This window comes from Protopterus annectens, chromosome 8.part0 (genome assembly GCF_019279795.1).
Source record: "Protopterus annectens isolate FY-2018-M chromosome 8.part0, PAN1.0, whole genome shotgun sequence".
NCBI lineage: Eukaryota > Metazoa > Chordata > Ceratodontiformes > Protopteridae > Protopterus > Protopterus annectens.
The window spans coordinates 1,816,640,137-1,816,660,588 of NC_056741.1; the positions used below are offsets into that span (position 1 = coordinate 1,816,640,137).

At 38.0% G+C, this 20,452-nt stretch overlaps 1 protein-coding gene across 2 annotated transcripts in view; it reads right to left on the reverse strand.

Annotated features, from left to right (window-relative positions):
- Positions 1–20,452, reverse strand: part of IL34 (interleukin 34) — an 825,440-nt gene that overhangs the window by 122,900 nt on the left and 682,088 nt on the right. For both annotated transcript variants that reach the window (XM_044081308.1, XM_044081309.1), the window contains one exon: positions 3,322–3,399. In XM_044081308.1, coding sequence (XP_043937243.1) covers positions 3,322–3,399 — 78 coding nt within the window. The remainder of the gene's footprint in view (positions 1–3,321; positions 3,400–20,452) is intronic.

A 20,452-nucleotide genomic window follows, 5' to 3' on the forward strand; every position in this document is an offset into this window, starting at 1 on the left:
GTAACCAGCTTGCTGAAACCACTGACTGGAAGTTGGGCAGTAGTGGTCTCAAGCAGGCAATTGAGCTTAGTGGGATCTTTGTAGAGCAGTTTATGAGTGACTGTAAAAGAAAAGATAAAAAAGATAGTTGTTAAGAAAGGGTAGATGCCAGTAACACCTGCTTACAATTATCCTTGGTGTATCGAGAGAGGAGAATGGGAAGTAGAGAGAAATCAATGGTAGAAGTACAGTGGAAACCAATACAATACAAGCAAGGCATCGAGTTGGTACAAGTACAGTGAAAACCAATACAATACATGCAAGGCATCCAGTTGGTACAAGTACAGTGGAAAGCAATAAAATACATGCAAGGCATCCAGTTGGTACAGGTACAGTGGAAACCAATACAATACAATACACATAAGGCATCCAGTTGGTACAAGTACAGTGGAAACCAATACAGTACATGCAAGGCATTCAGTTGGTACAAGTACAGTGGAAACCAATACAATACATGCAAGGCATCCAGTTGGTACAAGTACAGTGGAAACCAATCCAATACACGCAAGGCATCCAGTTGGTACAAGTACAGTGGAAACCAATACAATACACATAAGGCATCCAGTTGGTACAAGTACAGTGGAAACCAATACAATACACATAAGGCATCCAGTTGGTACAAGTACAGTGGAAACCAATACAATACACGCAAGGCATCCAGTTGGTATAAGTACAGTGGAAACCAATACAATACACGCAAGGCATCGGGTTGGTACAAGAACAGTGGAAACCAATACAATACACGCAAGACATCCAGTTGGTACAAGAACAGTTAAAACCAATACAATACATGCATGGCATCCAGTTGGTACAAGTACAGTGGAAACCAATACAATACACGCAAGGCATCCAGTTGGTACAAGAACAGTGGAAACCAATACAATACATGCATGGCATCCAGTTGGTACAAGTACAGTGGAAACCAATACAATACACGCAAGGCATCCAGTTCGTACAAATACAGTGAAAACCAATACAATACACGCAAGGCATCCAGTTGGTACAAGTACAGTGGAAACCAGTACAATACACGCAAGCCATCCAGTTGGTACAAGTACAGTTGAAACCAATACACTACACGCAAGGTATCCAGTTGGTACAAGTACAGTGGAAACCAATACAATACACGCAAGGCATCCAGATGGTACACATACAGTGGAAACCAATACAATACATGCAAGGCATCCAGCTGGTACAAGTACAGTGGAAACCAATACAATACACCCAAGGCATCCAGTTGGTACAAGTACAGTGGAAACCAATACAATACACGCAAGGCATCCAGATGGTACAACTACAGTGGAAACCAATACAGTGCACGCAAGGGCATCCAGTTGGTACAAGTACAGTGGAAACCAATACAATACACATAAGGCATCCAGTCGGTACAAGTACAGTGGAAACCAATACAATACACGCAAGGCATCCAGTTGGTACAAGTACAGTGGAAACCAATACAATAAACGCAAGGCTTCCAGTTGGTACAAGTACAGTGGAAACCAATACAATACATGCAAGGCTTCCAGTTGGTACAAGTACAGTGGAAACCAATACAATACATGCAAGGCATCCAGTTAGTACAAGTACAGAGGAAACCAATACAATACACGCAAGGCATCCAGTTGGAACAAGTACAGTGGAAACCAAAACAATACATGCAAGGCATCCAGATGGTACAAGTAATGTGGAAACCAATACAATACAAGCAAGGCATCCAGTTGGTACAAGTAGAGTGGAAAACAATACAATACAGGCAAGGCATCCAGTTGGTACAAGTACAGTGGAAAGCAATACAATACACGCAAGGCATCCAGTTGGTACAAGTACAGTGGAAAGCAATACAATACACGCAAGGCATCCAGTTGGTACAAGGACAGTGAAACCAATACAATACATGCAAGGCATCCAGCTGGTACAAGTACAGTGGCAACCAATACAATACACGCAAGGCATCCAGTCAGTACAAGTACAGTGGAAACTAAAACAATACATGCAAGGCATCCAATTGGTACAAGTATAGTGGAAACCAAAACAATACATGCAAAACATCCAGATGGTACAAGTACAGTGGAAACTAATACAATACACGCAAGGCATGCAGTGGGTACAAGTACAGTGGAAACCAATGCAATACATGCAAGGCATCCAGTTAGTACAAGTACAGTGGAAACCAATACAATATATGCAAGGCATCCAGATGGTACAAGTACAGTGGAAACTAATACAATACACGCAAGGCATCCAGATGGTACTAGTACAGTGGACACCAATACAATACAAGCAATGCATCCCATTGGTACAAGTACAGTGGAAACCAACACAATAAACACAAGGCATCCAGTTGGTACAAGTACAGTGGAACCCAATACAATACACGTAAGGCATCCAGCTGGTACAAGTACAGTGGAAACCAATACAATACATGCAAGACATCCAGTTGGCACAAGCACAGTGGAAACCAATACAATACACGCAAGGCATCCAGTTGGTACAAGTACAGTGGAAACCAATACAATACATGCAAGGCATCCAGTTGGTACAAGTAGAGTGGAAACCAATACAATACATGCAAGGCAGCCAATTGGTACAAGTACAGTGGAAACCAATACAATACATGTAAGGCATCCGGTTGGTACAAGTACAGTGGAAACCAATACAATACACACAAGGCATCCAGATGATACAAGTATAGTGGAAACCAATACAATACACACAAGGCATCCAGTTGGTATAAGTACAGTGGAAACCAATACAATACACGCAAGGCATCCAGATGGTACAAGTACAGTGGAAACCAATACAATACACACAAGGCATCCAGTTGGGAGAAGTACAGTGGAAACCAATACAATACACGCAAGGCATCCAGTTGCTTAATTGATATCAAGTTGTACTGTAAATATGCTAGCAGTTTGTAAAGACAAAATAACCAAACTCAAAGTTTATAAGGCAGGTTCTTTAAAACATATAATATATTCTTTCCCTGTTTAGCATTAGGCATTTAAAGACAGCATAATAGTATACTGCTCAAACCATGAGTATACAGCATCTCTGTAGGTAATCCCTAATTCAAACACAAATCCATATAGCAAGTACAAAAATTCACAGAATTACAGGCACCTACTTCAGAGCTTAAACCTAGCTTAAAATCAAGCCTAGTGTTCATAAACATAAGGAGGAAATCACCTAGGGCATATAGGAAACTAGAATTCTAAAACATAGATTGCATGAGGTAGAAAATTATGAATAAAAACATGTTTGCTATCAGCACTGAAAACTTACCAGCTGGGTGACATTAGACCGTCTGTAAACTTCTTCATTTTGTACTTTGATAGTATAGCCAATTGGCATATTGTCCTTCTGTAAAGAGAAACACAAGAGGCAAGTTTGATTAGTAAATAAACTATCAGGTTTAAACTGAGTTTTAACATTTGTTTCACAGCCCTTATGAAAGGTGAATCAGGCGATTGTTTCAGTATTTAGCAATCTGGGTGGAAGCTGATCAGAAATAGCTTGTGCTGCAGGTCCTAGCAACAAATATATACACACACAAACATTTTATAATATATGTACATACACACACACACACACACACACACACACACACACACACACACACACACACACACCCACACAATCACAGAAAGCCATTTTATCAACTTATATACAAATCATATGCTGTGTAGTAAGTAGCACCTTCCATTTCCTAGGCTGCTAAGTTTCTGTAATTAATACCCACCAAATTAATGTAAAGTGTACAGGTTTGTGTTGAAATCATCAGCATGCTGTCAGTCTTCCCCAGTTAAAACACCTGGACTGTTTCACTGAACTCTTGGAGGCGATGCAAGTGGTGAGGACCAATCAGATTCTTGGAATACAATCCACCACTTGCATAGCATTTTTGCCTCCTTACCCCAACACTATATTTCTGGGGGGATAAATTAGGGATTCCATAGCAACATCCTCTTTCTGTTTACAGAGAATACATTTCATAGACTGATACGGGGCTCTTTGATCAGTGATTGCATGTGGGGAACAGCAGCACAAGGGAAGGGAGATGATTTGAGAATTTAAGGTCATTAGCAACCCCCAGCAACAGAATGATGAGTGAAAGATAAAGGATAAAAGGTGGTCAGCAACCCCCATGAACCACAATTAGAATATGCCACATTTGCAGGAAGCAGCTTGCTACAGATTCAGAGTAGGAGTTTTTTTTTCCTTTGGCTTGGTCTTCAAAGTACACGTGAAAACTTTTTGCACTCCTCAAGCTATGTGTGGCAGGTGGGAGGATACCTCTCAACTTCACTACCCAAGGATTGTAGGCAAAGGCAAGAATGGAAGACAAAGGGCCACAATCAAAGCAGTTATTACATATTGCACATTTCACAAACTGTTAGCAGAACAACTGTTTTACACCAATGTTCATTTCCTGACCAATACAAATGCATATCAAAATATAGTGAAGCATTACTGACTGACTAAAATCCTCAGTAATAAACCTGAAATTCATTTTTTTACTGGGGACAGAACAAAAATATAAGGCAAAATCATTGGCATTCTGCAAAATTAAGGATAGTTTATCAGAACTCACAAGAATGCATTACCAGCATTAATTTATGAATGTGATACTGTATTTGCTAAGAAGTCAGTGGACACCAAATTGGCTCAGAAGCAGAACAGAAGAAAAAAGTGTGGGCAGCTCTACGTCCTCCAAAAGACATGTCACTAGTGGAATGTTCAAGGGTTCAGATCTTGGGCCAGTTCTTTTTTGGCATTTAGTTCCTAGAGGTCAAAGCTAATGTAAAAAAAAAAAATTATGGCTGACCAAGTCTGCAGACAGTTGCAAACTTGGTGCCATCATAAACTCCCCTGCTTGCAACAGGATCATACAAGATGACATGTCTCAGACAAATAACTAGTGCTTAGAAGTGCATAAATGTATGCTTTGGCAAGTACACTTCCTTTGGCAATCATCATATTGATAACACATTGTTGAAAAATGATCCCATAGTTAGAGATCTGGGTTATATGCTGACACTGAACTGCCCTCTTAGTACCATGTATCTGCTGTTGTTAGAATGTCTTTTTTTCATTGTACAGCTAATATCTAAAGGTATAGCATCAAAATCCATGGACATAATAGTTCCTCTGTAGTATGCACTCATTAGACCAATTATTGAGTATAATGCACCTTTTGGTATGTGCCTGACCAAACATTTAACACAGCTGAAATGACCACAATGTTTCCTTACTAAAAAATATCAAGGGCCTAAATCATAAAAGCTAAACAGACATTCTCAAAGCAAGGTGTACTCTGCCTTGCATATACAGCTTCAGCAGATCCTGTTTTGTCAGACCTATTACACGTTCAGAAGTCCAATGGTGTTTGAATCACCAGCTCAAGGGACCTCAATCTCTTGCAAGATTAAAGAACATGATGGAGGGATAGGTATACAACTTGGAGAATACCTGTTTTATGGAACCATCTTCCCTTCCAGACAAAGCAGAGTACCACTCTTACTCAATTCAAATGCACCTTGGACAAATGGTAGGGTAACTGCAACTTCAAACCTGGTTTAGCACTAATGGCTCTCATAGATGGGGAAATGTAATTTCTCCGAAAATGCTTGTATGGAATGTCTTTGGAGATTTATAATGGAAAATATAGGGGCTAATAATAATTGCCATGGAAATGCAGGGTTAGGCTTTCTAAGATTCTCACAGATCACTAGCCTAGTAAGTACCTATGAACCTGCACAAACTGCCATTTGAAAATAGCCGACATAACAGTATATACATCAGTAAGTCTGAATGCTAACATACTTACATCACAATCAAACTATTATATCTTGACATCATGCCTCTAGAGTAATTCCCAAAAGTATGAATTTGCAGAAAAATATGAAATGTATGTCAGTGTGCTTATTATTTAGGTCACATCTGTCCAGGTCCTGCTCTAACATCTTAAATACTTATGCCAGTTTCATTATGATGACTTTCTCAACATCTTGCTATATTCCCTTACAGAGTTATTCTCAAAAAATACGAAAATAGTACATTTCATGACCAAGCTAATAAAATGTTACATCTCTGTACTTGTGTTTTATATACATATTGTATCTTGGCCAAACTGTCTCTAGTAATCTATGCATCTTAACAATACCCTTTTCACCTTCTTATCTCCTTTGCATTCAGAAATGTAAAACTTTTCATAACCTGATAAGTTGCTACATGACTTCATCTGCTCTACAAAAATGTGCGGTCCTGAGATCAAGTTGTAATATTTATTTTTATTTATTTATTTATTGCATTTGTTGACCGGGAAAGTCCACTGGGCCTAGAGTAAGCCCATTTTCAGTGGAGGCCCGGGGAGAAAAGCTCCTTATATTGGTGACACCTTCAAGATATGCCCTATCTATGACATTGCCACATTCCCTTACTCAGATATTCCCAAAGAATGCAAAATCTTATAACTTTCCTAATGTCAGTAATAGTGTTATCACCAGAGCAACATGAACTATATACAATTAAAAAGTTGTAATACTACTGTTGTGAAATAGTCCACATAAAATATAAAAAAGCTTCTGTATAATTCATCTTTCTAATACAAATCTGTTTTTCTTGCAATTTCATTCCTGACTGACACCTGCATATCTAAATGTAGTAATGATCTGCACTGTTTTACTTAGTAAGGTGAGCAACAGTGGTAATTCCATAGCCCTTTTCTTGACATGTGATAATGATTCAGTGTTACACAATAACTTCACATATCGTAATGGCACTCCGAATGTGACAATGACCCTATAGTTGACCACAGAACAATATGGAATGTGCAGACATAGGTGACTAGTACCCTGCATAACTTGTTCAGCAGGTATTCACAATATTCAAGATGTATACACTCCTCACTTCCATTTGTAAAGGACCAAAGTTAAACTAGGATTATGCTAACCAAAGTTTACCTTTTAATAAGCACACTGAAACACAAACTCAAAAAGTCCTAAATCAGCTTAAATTCTCCTAGAACATATCAGACGTACTGACACATGAAGCTACAAAATCCACTCAGATTAATGTGCTTATACCTCAATGAGAGTATTACTTCCCCTTCATTTCATATCTACTTACACAATACAGCAATAATAAAGCTGCAGAATGCCATACTTCTACATATATAACTATTGTTGCAATTATCATTGTAAACAATTATTGATATTCACCCGTTCTCTTAAAATAAATAAGTTCTGCCCAAAGATTAATGTTCAAAGCTTACAAAATAGTTTTCAATGCACTGGGAAGACAAATGCTTGCTAGGAAACATAAATCTTACAATCCCATGAAACTGCAGATCTCATTGTGTGATCAAATGAAAGAAAAATGTATAAATAATGGCTAATTAATTTATTTCAGCTGGTTTCTGTTAGAATAATACATCACAGTCCATTGCAAACCTCCAAACAAACACACAGTGATGTAACTACAACTATAACCACTTGTTTTGACTGCATATGTGATAATATGAGGTAGTGCCATCTGTGCTAGGGAGAAGGGCAGTGCATGTGCAACATATGCCAGCATAGCTAGCTGGAGATTTGTAAAGAATTATATGTCATTTAAATATCAAACTGATTTGTACATATGCTTGTGTTAAAAATGTCTTTGTAAAGATGCTTGTGTTGAAAATGTATCAACAGTGGGTCCTGGTAAACAGAAAAAAATCTACATGTATGTCATACTGTATTGTTGTAACTGATGAAATGTATATATTTTAACAGAGGATACAGGAATGAAATGGGTTAAGCTCAGCCTAGCTAAGCTTAAGAAAAATAGCCTGAAATTAAATTACTTGGTTTAGGCCATACGTCTCACAGGTCTGAATGCAGCCAGAGAAACAATGTCTGTGAAAAGCCTGGGCTGGGATCCTGTTCTATTGACCTTAGTGGCGAACTAATTGCTAGCCTGGGGTGCCAGAAAATGGCTTGTTAGTTTATGCAAGAAGGGTGGAAGTGTTGGAATTGTTTTACAGTTTCCAGACACATCAGTGCCAGATCCTGCCTCAATTTCTAGTAAGAGGGTAGTGTGGGAACCACAGAGTCAGGTGTCCAGATGTGATGTCATTCTGTAGTCAGCACTGAAATTTTATTTGAATACTAGTGAGAGATGTGAGGTGTGTTCTCTGTTTTTGGGCCTGGCATGACACTTATCCACATTCATCTTGCCTTGCTTTAGCAAGCAACTAGGGAACAGTAATTCTTCATTCAGTTAGAAAAATATAGTGAGATTAGCTAAATATATATTTTTTCTGTATGTCTTTCCATCTGTGTTGTTTTTTTTTTCTATTTCCTGTGATTGAAACTCTTATGTTTATAGTAAATAGATATTCAGCATTTTCGTTTTTTTTATTATTTATTATTAAGTATATCTAAACATTTCATTGTGTCTAGACTTTCAGAAAATATTTAACCTTTGGGAGTACTTGCATTCATTTAGTGGCATTGTGGCTCCACATTTCTGAAAGTCTTCCTGCTTGGTTAAACACTACAATTTGTATAGGTATTAATTTTATTAAGTGTAATTGGGTACTCTGGTAAGACCCTTAAAGTAGCTGGCTTTGGGTGTTCTGGTGGCAATAAATCTACCTTATAGTCTGGGTGGAGGTAGCAGAGTGGGCAAGCTGTGCCAGGCTTTCCTTTTCATTACATCTGAGTGACGCCTCCATGTGCATCTGCAGCTAACTCCTACTGATGCCCATAGGCATCAAATATTGTTTGTTCATAGTTACAGCAATAATTCCAAAACCATGATATGTACAAGGTTTTAAAAGATTTCATCTTAAAGCTTACACAACAGCAAACTCAACTGCATTAATATTTGTCCTCTATCTAGTGCAGATAAATAGATATTAACTGTGTTTTTTATGATATTAATTTATATAGATATAATTTTCACATTTTTCTAAATATCTCAACAACCAAGTAACACAGAACTCCTTTGCCTCATATGAAAGATCTCAGTTAGATGAAGACAATGCTGCTGGCTGCATGTGTGTGTATCTTTAGTGGTTGCTGAGATATTCTAAGTTGTTTACAAAATATAACAACTGCAATACTTACTATGTTTACTGTGACGTATAAAATTCACTTTAAGACCTAGGACCTAAAGAATACTAGAACTATAAAAATAGTTTATGCTGAAAAGTTTATCATTTATACTTCTTTCATAATCCATATGGTTCTAGAGATATGAACATTTGTTTGAAATGTGAGGACATAATTTGATTATGTCAAAAGATTTAAGCCCCGCCCATTGGAAGTTAACAGCACAAACTTCTGGAGCTCCATTGGAGTGAATGAGTTAATTTCAGCTCTCCCACTGTGAAAAAAGAAACAGAGGTAGGAGCCAGTAACTTTGCCAGATTTAGTAATTCCAGTTACTGGTAGCATACTGGTAGCAAGTGCACAGTCTTGATCCCATAAACAAGGAAATTGGACAGCGTGAAAGAAAATCAACAAGAAAAGTTGAAGAGAAAACAGTGACAGAGAAGAATCCTGCAGCTGTTCAGCAAAAGCAGTTAAGGTTCCAGCTTTGGTGCAAAATATGTCTTCTACAGATCTAGAGGAAAAAGTAAATTAACTACGTTCATAGCTGATTAAAATAAAAGAAACATTGAAGAAGTATATCAATTCAAATAAAAAAAGGCTGTAAAAAATGAAAGAAGCTTTAAACAGCTATTCAGATGAACTGATAAAACTGCAACAATCAGAAAATTAAATGAAGAAAAGGATCTCTGAGTACAATACTGCTCAGGAAGAGCCGCTTCAAAAAAAGTACCGTTAGAGGATACAGCACACATGCACAATTTCAGATTATCTGCTGTACCAGAGAAAGTGGAAGGAACAGACTGTATTAATTTAAAAAAGCATAAATTAGCAACTGGACTGTACTCTACAGCAGGATCTGCTAATTGAAACAGCACAATGTGTGTATGCTCCAAACCTGGGCATAAGAAGCAGCCAAGACCTGTAAAGATGCAATCATACAACCAGAAAGAGTTGATCCTGAGAAAAATGTACTGGGGGCAAAGTATTAAAATTGGAAACAGTAGAGTGTTTGTGGAAAAATGACTGTTCACTGTACACTAGGCAAAAGAGAAGCATATTTATTCCAGCAATCAGGAAATGTTGAGAGACAGGTGTGAGATTCAAGCTGTGGTATCCAGATCTAGCCAGAATATTTTTCCTGGAGGATCAAAGTCATTTCTTGTTGCAGAACAAACTAGAGAGAAAATTAACATTTCTCCAACAGAAAGTGAGCCAACAAACAAAAGGGAACTGTGATTCTTATTCTACAGACAATAAAGCCCATATAGATACTTTCCCAGTGAAACATTTTTCAATGTTCCAAAGGAAATGCTTGAGAATGAGGAGAAAAGCATAGGAATTGACTAAAAGAATCTGGAGTTCCTTAGACTTGAACTGAAGTCTGTGGTTGGGAAATGGAGATGAACAGGAAGACCACCAGCAACACTGAAATTAGTGAATAAATGTGAGATTATGAATCATAAGTCACATGTGCAAAATATGGCTTTGAAAGAAAAAAGGGGAAAGACTGGACTTTTGTTGACCTTGTTAAACCTGTAGAGAACTTAAAAGCATATACCCCACTTTGTTTCATTAATATTTGAAGGACACTAAAAGAGAACTGAAAAATAACTAAAGCAATGTTTGTTTTTAACAGTAGTGGAAAAAATATTTCATAATGTAAATTGTATGTCTTACAATAAAGCATTTCAGTTAGTGCTTGTATGTAATAAATATACTAAAGTAAGCAAGTGCCTTCTTTTTCAGTTTTAAGAAATGTAGGCAATACAGTGTAAAAAGAGAAGAAAGGCTAGACAAAAGCATGTTTAAGTTAAGATGCAGTAATCTTTGATTGTTGAAGTGGGGGATGGAGTGCAAAAGTGCATACATTGTAACATATGTAGAACTGATATGTTTTCATTTACTTTTGGATAGGTGAATGTCTGGATTAAGGTCCTTGCCTTAATCTAATAATTTTTTGTGTAAAAAAGTAATTAAGAACACAATGTAATGACAAGTTTTCCTTTTGCAAATAAATGCTCAGCTTGAGAAGTCTGTAGCTTCAGGCAGATGTACGTTTTATTCTTAAGTATCCATGGAGGCAAGTGGACTGGTATGAAATAAAAAAGAGCACTTTTTAAGGCTAAACATTTTTATTTTCTAATAACATACAAGCTGATATTCACATCTGGGAGGAGAATAAAGATATGATAAGAAAGACAGCAATTAATGTAAGTTGAAGCACAGGCTGTAACTTGCATCTTAGTATGGATAACCTTAATTATAGGTTAGGTTTTGCCTGTGTGTGCAGCTGTTGATTTGGGACAATCATTCCTATTAGGAGGATTAAACTTAATTATTTGAAGAAGTACATACTTTTATGTGGTTGTTTTAAGTCAAATATATTCTGGGGGTGGGTTCTAGGGGATGTGATTTTTTTTTTTGAGGGTTTCATTAAAACAAGAAGGCTTGTAAAATATGATAGTTTCAAATGGAGATGATGAGAAACAGTTCCATAAAATATCAACTTGCCAAACAGCAGTGGGTACATGCAACACAAAATCTGGAAGTAGTCATTTAAAAAATATGTCATATATTATAGGTTGGAATAATAACTTCTTATCATAATGGCTACAGTAAACATATTATTTTGGAATGTGAATGATCTCACAATTATAGACAAAAAATTAAGTATACTGAATTATATTAAGAAATGTAGAGTGTAAATAACAATGCTACAGGAGACATTATTGGAAAGAAATGAGCACGTGAGTTTGATAAAGGAAGGATTTCAGGAAGGATATTCAGCAGTGTATTAGGGACAAAGGAAAAGGGGGGTACTTATACTAATTGTTAGAGGAGCTAGAGTGAAAAAAGATAATGGTAGATTTGCAGTAGTGAGGGGCTACTTGCAAGTGAGTAGGATTACGCTGACATGTATTTATATTCCACCTAAAACTGCTATTATGTAATTTAAGAAAAAATTGAAAGAAACCATCAGCTTTCAGCAGGGAATATTACTTATAGGTATTGATTAGAATTTGATTTGCAACAGTAAGGATATGTCTGAGGGACCTAGAAAGGAACATATATAAAAAGATAGATTTCTGGAAAAAATTTATGAAAATATTTGGTGTGGAAGATGTGTATTCAGTAATAGGAACTCTGAAAATTTACATATAATTCGCAAGGTAAAATAACTAGACTAGACTAGATAGAAATTATATTTCACGGGAACATGTGTATTTAACTGAAAGCTTTGACACACACACCCAATTATTATTTCAGACCATACACCAATAACAACTAAGATAAAAATGCAGGGTAACAAAGTAAATATGAGACACTGGCACTTCCCCAGCTACCTGTTAAAAGACTGAAATTTAAGAATGGATAGTGGAAATTATTTGAGAGTTATTAGGGAAAATTGAAATTTCTTCAGAATTTATCACTAGTGAGTGTGATAAAATGAAAGTGGAGTTTAAGAAGAGGGTAGAAATAAAAAAAGGAGATATGGTTAAAAATGAACATGAATTATTTAGAGGGGCTAACAAATGTTAAAGTATTACAGAATAAGGGAAATCTCACAGAACAAGAAGAGATACAATTAAAGAGTGCTAAAGAGAAAGTAAGGGAGTATCTGGGTAATAATGAACGAGTTTAAATAGATTGCTGTTAAGCAACGTTTTTTGACAATAACTTCAAAACCCAAAAACTTTTAGCACAATGACTTAGACAACAGAAAATGGAAAGCGTGGTTGCCAAACCTAGGGAGTTTAGAACACAAAAAATAACCAGAGATCATGTAGAAGTATTAGAGATATGTCTGAAATGTTATGAATATGTATAAAGTAGAGAAATGAGGAAATAAAGAACAAGCACAAATGGAAATACTTATGGAAGACTTAAGTATGCCAAGGTTAGAGGTAGATGAGGCTCAACAATTAACAGTTAAGATAGGAGGAAATGAGATAATGGTGACATGCAATTTATGTGCAGGAAAGTTTCAGGGAATAGAAGGTATTCCTGTGGAAGTTTGGAAACTAAAAGGGAAGAAAGTGATAAAAACTGGAAGGTTTTGTTTAACAGTATTTTAAAGGAGGGGAAGCAACAGCATCCTGGAAGAAAGCTGTCATGATTGCTCATAGGTTCATAGGTTCATAGGTGTGCACTAGGCCAACGGCCCTGGAGTCTTTACAAGCCTATCCCATACAAGTGCCCTGGCATCATGCTGCCATTAGATCCCAGTGTCTCTATCAAGTAGAGCCACTGGAGTGATCCTCAGGGTGAACTTTCTATTTCCCATACACTCATCAAGCTTTCTCTTGAAAAGGGCCAGTGAGGTGCTGTGCTTGACATGTATGGGAAGTCTAGTCCAGAGCATGAGCAGTCTCTGGGTTATGAACCTGTCCCTCCAGCATGTTCTGTTAATTGTGATAATGAGGTTGAGGTCCCTGGAGGATGTGGTATGGAGGGATTGGGATTTCTTTAGGTGTAACATTTCTAACAGGGCTGGGTCATCCATGGCTTTATAAATCAAGCAGCGATTGCCTCTTAATAGACTATATGAAACAGAGAAAAGCTGGATTTTTTGGGTCTGTCCATGTAGGGCATGTGTTTAAGGCCTAGGATCCTCTTTGTGAGGTACTTTTGTGGCCTTTCCAGCTGTTGCAGGTGTTTAGTGAGGTACATACTAAATGGGGCATTATACTCGATGATTGGTCTAATGACCAGACACCAAATGTCTGAACCTGCGGTTCCTCACATACCGAGCAGGATTACTATCACAAGAACACATCATCAGTAGAGTAAAACTAACTCGTCTCACAATGGTCTAAACTTAGCTCACATTCCCTATTAGTGGGTGAACAATCCAACGCTTGGTGAATTCTGCTTCACAATGATTGGAAGAGCCTACACTGAAGGATCAAAAAGTGACGTCGCTATGAACACTTGGTCACCACAAGCCAGTTAGCCCTGTGGTAACTTTTCTGACACCCCCTGCTTAAAACCCAAAAAGCCAGAAGGATCATGAGGCCCCACTTTCATGGTCTGTATTCATACTGAAAATCAAGATCAAGCAAGCTTTTTCCCTTCTGCTCCACGGAAGGCTTATGTCCTCCCTCAGCTCACCTTAGGACACCTGAGAGATGAAGACCTCTTTCTTCCTGGATGCAAAACCCTTGGTAATGAGATGTGAGACATAGAAGGACTTTCTGACCACAGTGGCAATGTGGTGGTCGAAGGAGAGGTTGCTGTCAACTTGTGTCCCCAGATCTCTTATAATGCCTTCAGTGTTTAGTGGGCTACCATCAATGTGGTAATTAGTGGGAACTGAGTTTTTCCCAAAGGGAATGATGACACATTTATTTTGGCGTTAAGCTTAAGGCCATTGTTTTGATACCAGTCGTTGGTCTCAGTGAGGCCTTTCTGTAGGATGTCTACATCACTTGGGGGGTTAATAATGGCTCCCAGCTTGCAATCATTGGCGAACTTGGTCAGCCAGAGTCTCTCCATGTTGGCCTGGACTTCTGAGAAGTAGATGCCAAACAGGAGAGGACCCAGTAATAACTAAAGGTTGTAAAGACCCATCAACAGCTTCATATAGGCCCATTTCAATTTTAAACCACAGTTATAAAGTGTTTGTGTCTATATTAGCTAATAGAATGGCAAAGGTGTTACCAAAATTAATAGTTATGGATTAATGTGGTTTTGTGGTGGAGAGGCAAACCTTTGACAACATTAACAGAACAATGATGATCCAGAAGGAAACAGAGGGTAAGAAAATATCACTGTTGTTGGTGGGTCTTCATGCAGAAGAAAACATTTGACAGAGTAGGGTGGGATTTTATGAGAAGGGCAATGGAAGCATTTGCATTCCTGGATACAATAATAATGTTAATTAAGAGGATATATGAGGTATCGGAGGCAAAAATTAAAGTGGGAGAGTTCCTTTCTAACAAGTTGTGTCTGAAAAATAGAACTACACAGGGGTATCCTCTTTCCCCTTTATATTTAGAATTACTGACAAAGAAAAGGAGGGACTCAGAAATTCAAGGATATAATTGGTTTGGTAATCAAGAAATGTGGGCTGTATTTGCATACAATATTATTTTGTACCTGATAAAACCAGAAAAGGACATCAGTATTATTTGCATATGGAGACAGTTTCGTCTTTTAGTATATATATATATATATATATATATATATATATATATATATATATATATATAAACTTTTTTTTTTGAGATAGGATACACGATCTAGATTGTCTCAACATAGTATGACCTTAAGTTTAATTCTTATAGCTGCCAAAAACAATTACTAGAAAATGAAATGGAAATCAAAGTCAAAATCAACTGTGTTTGAAGTACTGAATATTGTAACAGAGATAAAAAAAATGGAAGTGGGATTTTTAGAAAATGCTAGGAGCAAATTACATAGAAAAAAATGAAAATTATTAAATCAAGGCATGCAGAATAATATATTGTAGGAGGAGTGAAGTTTATGGGAAGGCAGAAATTGATCAAGTTATGTAATGTTGAATTGATGAATATACAAAAGAATATATTTGATTTATAATATTTGTAACTGGGAATATGTTACTATGTTTTCCTTTTATATAAATGTACATTGGCCTGTGTCTTAATTGATAATTCAATAAAGGTGTGTGTGTGTGTGTGTGTGTGTGTGTGTGTGTGTGTGTGTGTGTGTGTGTGTGTGTGTGTGTGTGTGTGTGTGTGTGTGTGTGTGTGTGTGTGTGTGTGTGTGTGTGTGTGTGTGTGGTTTCACAATGAAACATCAAAATTTCAGTACATCGAACCTCTGATTGTGGAAGACCAGAGGATCTAGGTACTGAAACATCAAACCATGTGAATGGAGGTCACCATACAGTGTGGAATGAGAACTTTACTGTTCTGTTCACTGTAGTGCGATCTTGGAGTTGGTATATTTAAGTAGGGGGTGGGGGGTGCAGGGGGGCTTGCAGGCTCCTGTATGACTACAAATACTCAGATATCTGCTTTTCATGCAGTTAAATAAAAACAACCAATTACATAATAATTTATTTCAACCCACTGCTCTGAGAACCATAGAGTGTAACCCATTGCACCTCTCCTTTGCATATACACACCACCAGAATTGCAGTCATTTGCATGACGCAGAATACTTTAGATCTCTGCTTGAGATGAAATTAATAATAATGATCTCAGAATAAATTTCAGGTTGTTGTTCTCAGAAACACACAGTTCAACCCATTGCAGCTCCCATCTTTGCCACGCACATGCAGACACAGACACACACACACACACACACACACACACACACACACACACACACACACACACACACACACACACACACACACACACAATTGCAGACACTTGAATGATTACAAATAACCTTAAATCTCAGCATGTGACAAAATTAATTAAAAAGAAATAATGATCCAAGAATATTCTCCAGCTTTCTGCTCTCAGAATCACACAATGCTATCCACCGTAACCCTCAAAATACACAGATGTTAACACAGTTACAGCCACTGGTGTACAGGTATGTCTTATATAGAGATCAATAACATTAGAGTTTCATCCTTTGTATTTTTCAGAAAATACTTGCTGATATAAAATTGTTGTTCTATTATATTTAAGTTAACTAAAGTAATAGATCAAAACCATTGAGGATTACAGTAATACTAGATGTTACAGCAAGTAATACTAGATATTACAGCTTATACTTTATAACATTCAGAAAATGTATGTTGATGCAAAATGTGTTCTATTAACTTTAACTGACTCTGAGTTAGCATTTAAAACTTGCTGAGGATTACAATCAGTCAGTAATACCCCACATTAGAGTTTAACAGTTTGCATTTTTGAGGAAATGCATGGACATTCAAAACCTGTGTTGTTCTCTTAACTGCCAGTTGGTGTAATATTTAAAAATTCACCCTGATGTTGGCCCTTTGAAGCTGCAGCAAGCTGTTTGCTCCAAATATAACATGCAGTTAGCTACAGCACCACAATGTACTGATTGGCTTCCTACAGTAAATCCTCCAGTCACACCATACCAAAAACACCTTCACCAGCTCTAAATAGTAGAAGAAGAAAAAACACATTTTTGGTTTACTGTGTGATTGGCTACCCATAATGCAAAAAAAAAAAAAAGTACAGTGACTTTCTGTTCTGGCGTTTTGACAGAGAAAAAAACCTACAGAACTCTTGATTGGGCCCCCAACATTCTGCACCTGGGGCAACTGCCACCTTTGCCCCACCCTTGCTATACTATTGGTCTCACTATTGAGTCCCTTATGATTAGGATATTGGTACGTGTGGTGTTTTTTTTGCTTTATAGGCTTCCAGACTGAATCTATGCAACACCTAAGTGTATGTTTCATAGTAGGTGCTGCCTGTGATGTGCGTTTGTGAAACTGCTGAAGATATCTGTGTCTTATGCTACATTTAGGAGAACTCTGTGGTTTATGTAGGTTATGTCTAAGAGCCTCAGCATATGTAGGTTTGTGTTTGGTCTAAGGTGCTTTGTTATGAAAACTTTAACACTAAAATTATATAACTACATCTCTAAGACAGTGTTTTAAGAAGTAGCTGGTTGTTAGTAAACATTAGGCATTTGCTATATTTTCTCAAAATGCTCATTTCAATCCAACTGGCTTCAGAGACAGTTGGGGAATGCAGATCCATGGTTCCAGGTGCTTACTAACGTGGACTCTATGGGTTCTAAGGGGAGTGCTGCCTAAGAGATTAGAAGTTGCATAACTGAGCTGTTATCTAAAATGAAGAATAAACATCTACACGCAAATAGGAATGAGTCACTTTGTGCAAACATGAACTTTCTTGCGGTTACTGTTTATTAGGTACACTAAGAATTTCTGGGGTAGGTTATATAGAGCAAGTTATGGGTCTAAGTACTTGCAGCTGTAATGAGCAACACCATGCAGATGCAGGCACTTTATAACAGCAGAGTAATACCCAAGAAGTAAGTAACACTATTTGTTTTTCTATCCTGTTGTGTTCTGCAACTGAAATTTGAAATGAAACACATCCCTTCTTGTGATCCACCTAGTATGATACCAGCTGTTCTGGAGACTCAAGTAGGACCTACATGCAGAAAGTGGAAGTAGGATCTACATGTCGAAAGTGGGCCTGAAATGGATTTTGATCTCCTACCAAATTACAGCCCAAATCTGAGTGAAGATATGGACTACAATGCAAATGATTACCTTCAACTGGCACGTCTTTGCAAGAAGGCCAGTGGCCTAACATATGCCACTGATGACGATGATGTTCCTGATCCATCAGTTGTTGCATGACCACAACCACATGCCACTGCACACCAGACAAGCCATGGTGAAAGTGACTAATGCTGAGCCCCATCTATCCAACATGCAGGCTGTACTTCTGCAAAGCATGCTAGGTTCCCCAGTACAGCATGTCAGCCATGCCTGCCACATAAGGACATCACAGGGGAGAAACACCCAACAGCACTGAGGACTTTGTGAGTCTTGTAAGTCCTGTAACCAACCTGGGTCAAGATAAGACAGTGCTGGACTTCTTGAATTTATTGCTCCAAAGCAGTCCTACATAGTTATTGTCAGTGTAACAAATTCTTATGCTACGCTGAGACAGGCTGCAGCAACAGAAGGTTGATGGAGTCTTTTATGTGCCAGAGGCATATACGCATTTCAATGTATGAAAATGCATGTCAGTTGTAAACCTTCCAGAACACAGCAACTACTGGGAAACCCAACAACTATATGGGCACTTCCTAATAGCTGAGTAAATGACTTGGGAATGAGATGAAAAAAATTAATCGGTATCTTCAGCTGCAATGATAGCTTCTTGAAATCACCACCATACTGGGCAGGCCATGACAAGCTATACCATGTCGACCCCATATTGGGTGCTGTGCTTTATTCATGTAGGACACAGTACAATCAGCATTATGAGATCGTGATGGATAAAATAATGGCTGAGTTCTGTGGCCATGTGGTATTTAGGCAGTTCATGCCTAATAAGGCACAGAGATATAGCATAAAGGTGTAGGTGCTGGCAGACTCTCACACTGGGTATGTATGTGAATTTCAGGTGTACACTGGAAAAGCTGAACAGAGGGCAGCCATGGTGGTGCAGCGGTTAGTGTTGCTGCCTCACAACAAGACATTCTCTGATTCAATTCTCAGCTGGGGTGCCTTCTGTGTGGAGTCTGCATGTCCTCCCTGTGGTTACATAAGTTTCCTCCGGGTGCTCTGGGTTCCTCCCACATCCCAAAGACATGGAGTAGGTGCATTGGACACTCTAAATTGGCCCTAGGTGTGAGTGTATGCATGTGTGTGCCTTCTGTGGAAGGTTGGGCACCGGGCTGGTAACTCAACACTGTAAAACTCCACTGCCAATCATAAGCAGATAGATGATCTGCTGTGGCGACCCCTAACCGGGAAAAGCCGAAAGAATAAGAAGACTGGAAAAGCTGAACAGAAATGGAGGTCAGGGTAGTACAATGAGTTCTCTGAGACTTGACCAGGGGATTGATTAGCAGGATACATTACATTTATTTTGATAACTTCATTACCTCTGTCCCTCTGGCACAGCAATTGCTGTAAGATGGCCTACACTGCTGTTAAACCATGTGAACCAATGTGTCAGGATGGCCTCTGACATTTAATAGACTGACCATTGGTAAAGCATCTCGTGTATACCTCTCAACTGTACTGAATTTCTTGTTTTTTACTGGTTTTGAGGTCCAAATAATGGGGAGCCACGATTCCCAAGTGGCACTCCTTAATTTCTGAATTTCTGGGCTTTTTTAAAATTTTTTTTGTTTTTCAGCTGATGTCATCATGTACAGGTGTGTGCATGATGATGTCAGCTGCATGAACAACCTGCCAGCCTGTCAGAATTGAGGGATTCACTGAACTTTGTTTCTGGGTCATAGTGTGAGTACAGTTCCACAGCTGCTTACAGCAGCATTTGCATTCCACGGTTACTGCTTGGCTCGGCTCCTCCAGGTAAGACAAACTGTGTACACTGTGCTGTCATTTACTTTAATAGGGCATGTTTTAATGTGCTTAGAAGCAACAGCCAGCCAGCTGCTACAGAAATTATAATTTCTGGTAAGGCAAACTGTGCCACATTAAGTTAACAGCTTGCAGGAACTTGTTATTCAAAAGTGCCGTCTTTTTTACTTTAACGGTATTTGCAGGAACATTATTTAGAATTAGAAATCAGCATTCTTGGTAAGACAAACTGTGCTGCATTAAGTTAATTAATATTGAAAAGTGCTGTCTTTTACTTTAATGGCGCACAAATTGTGGTGCA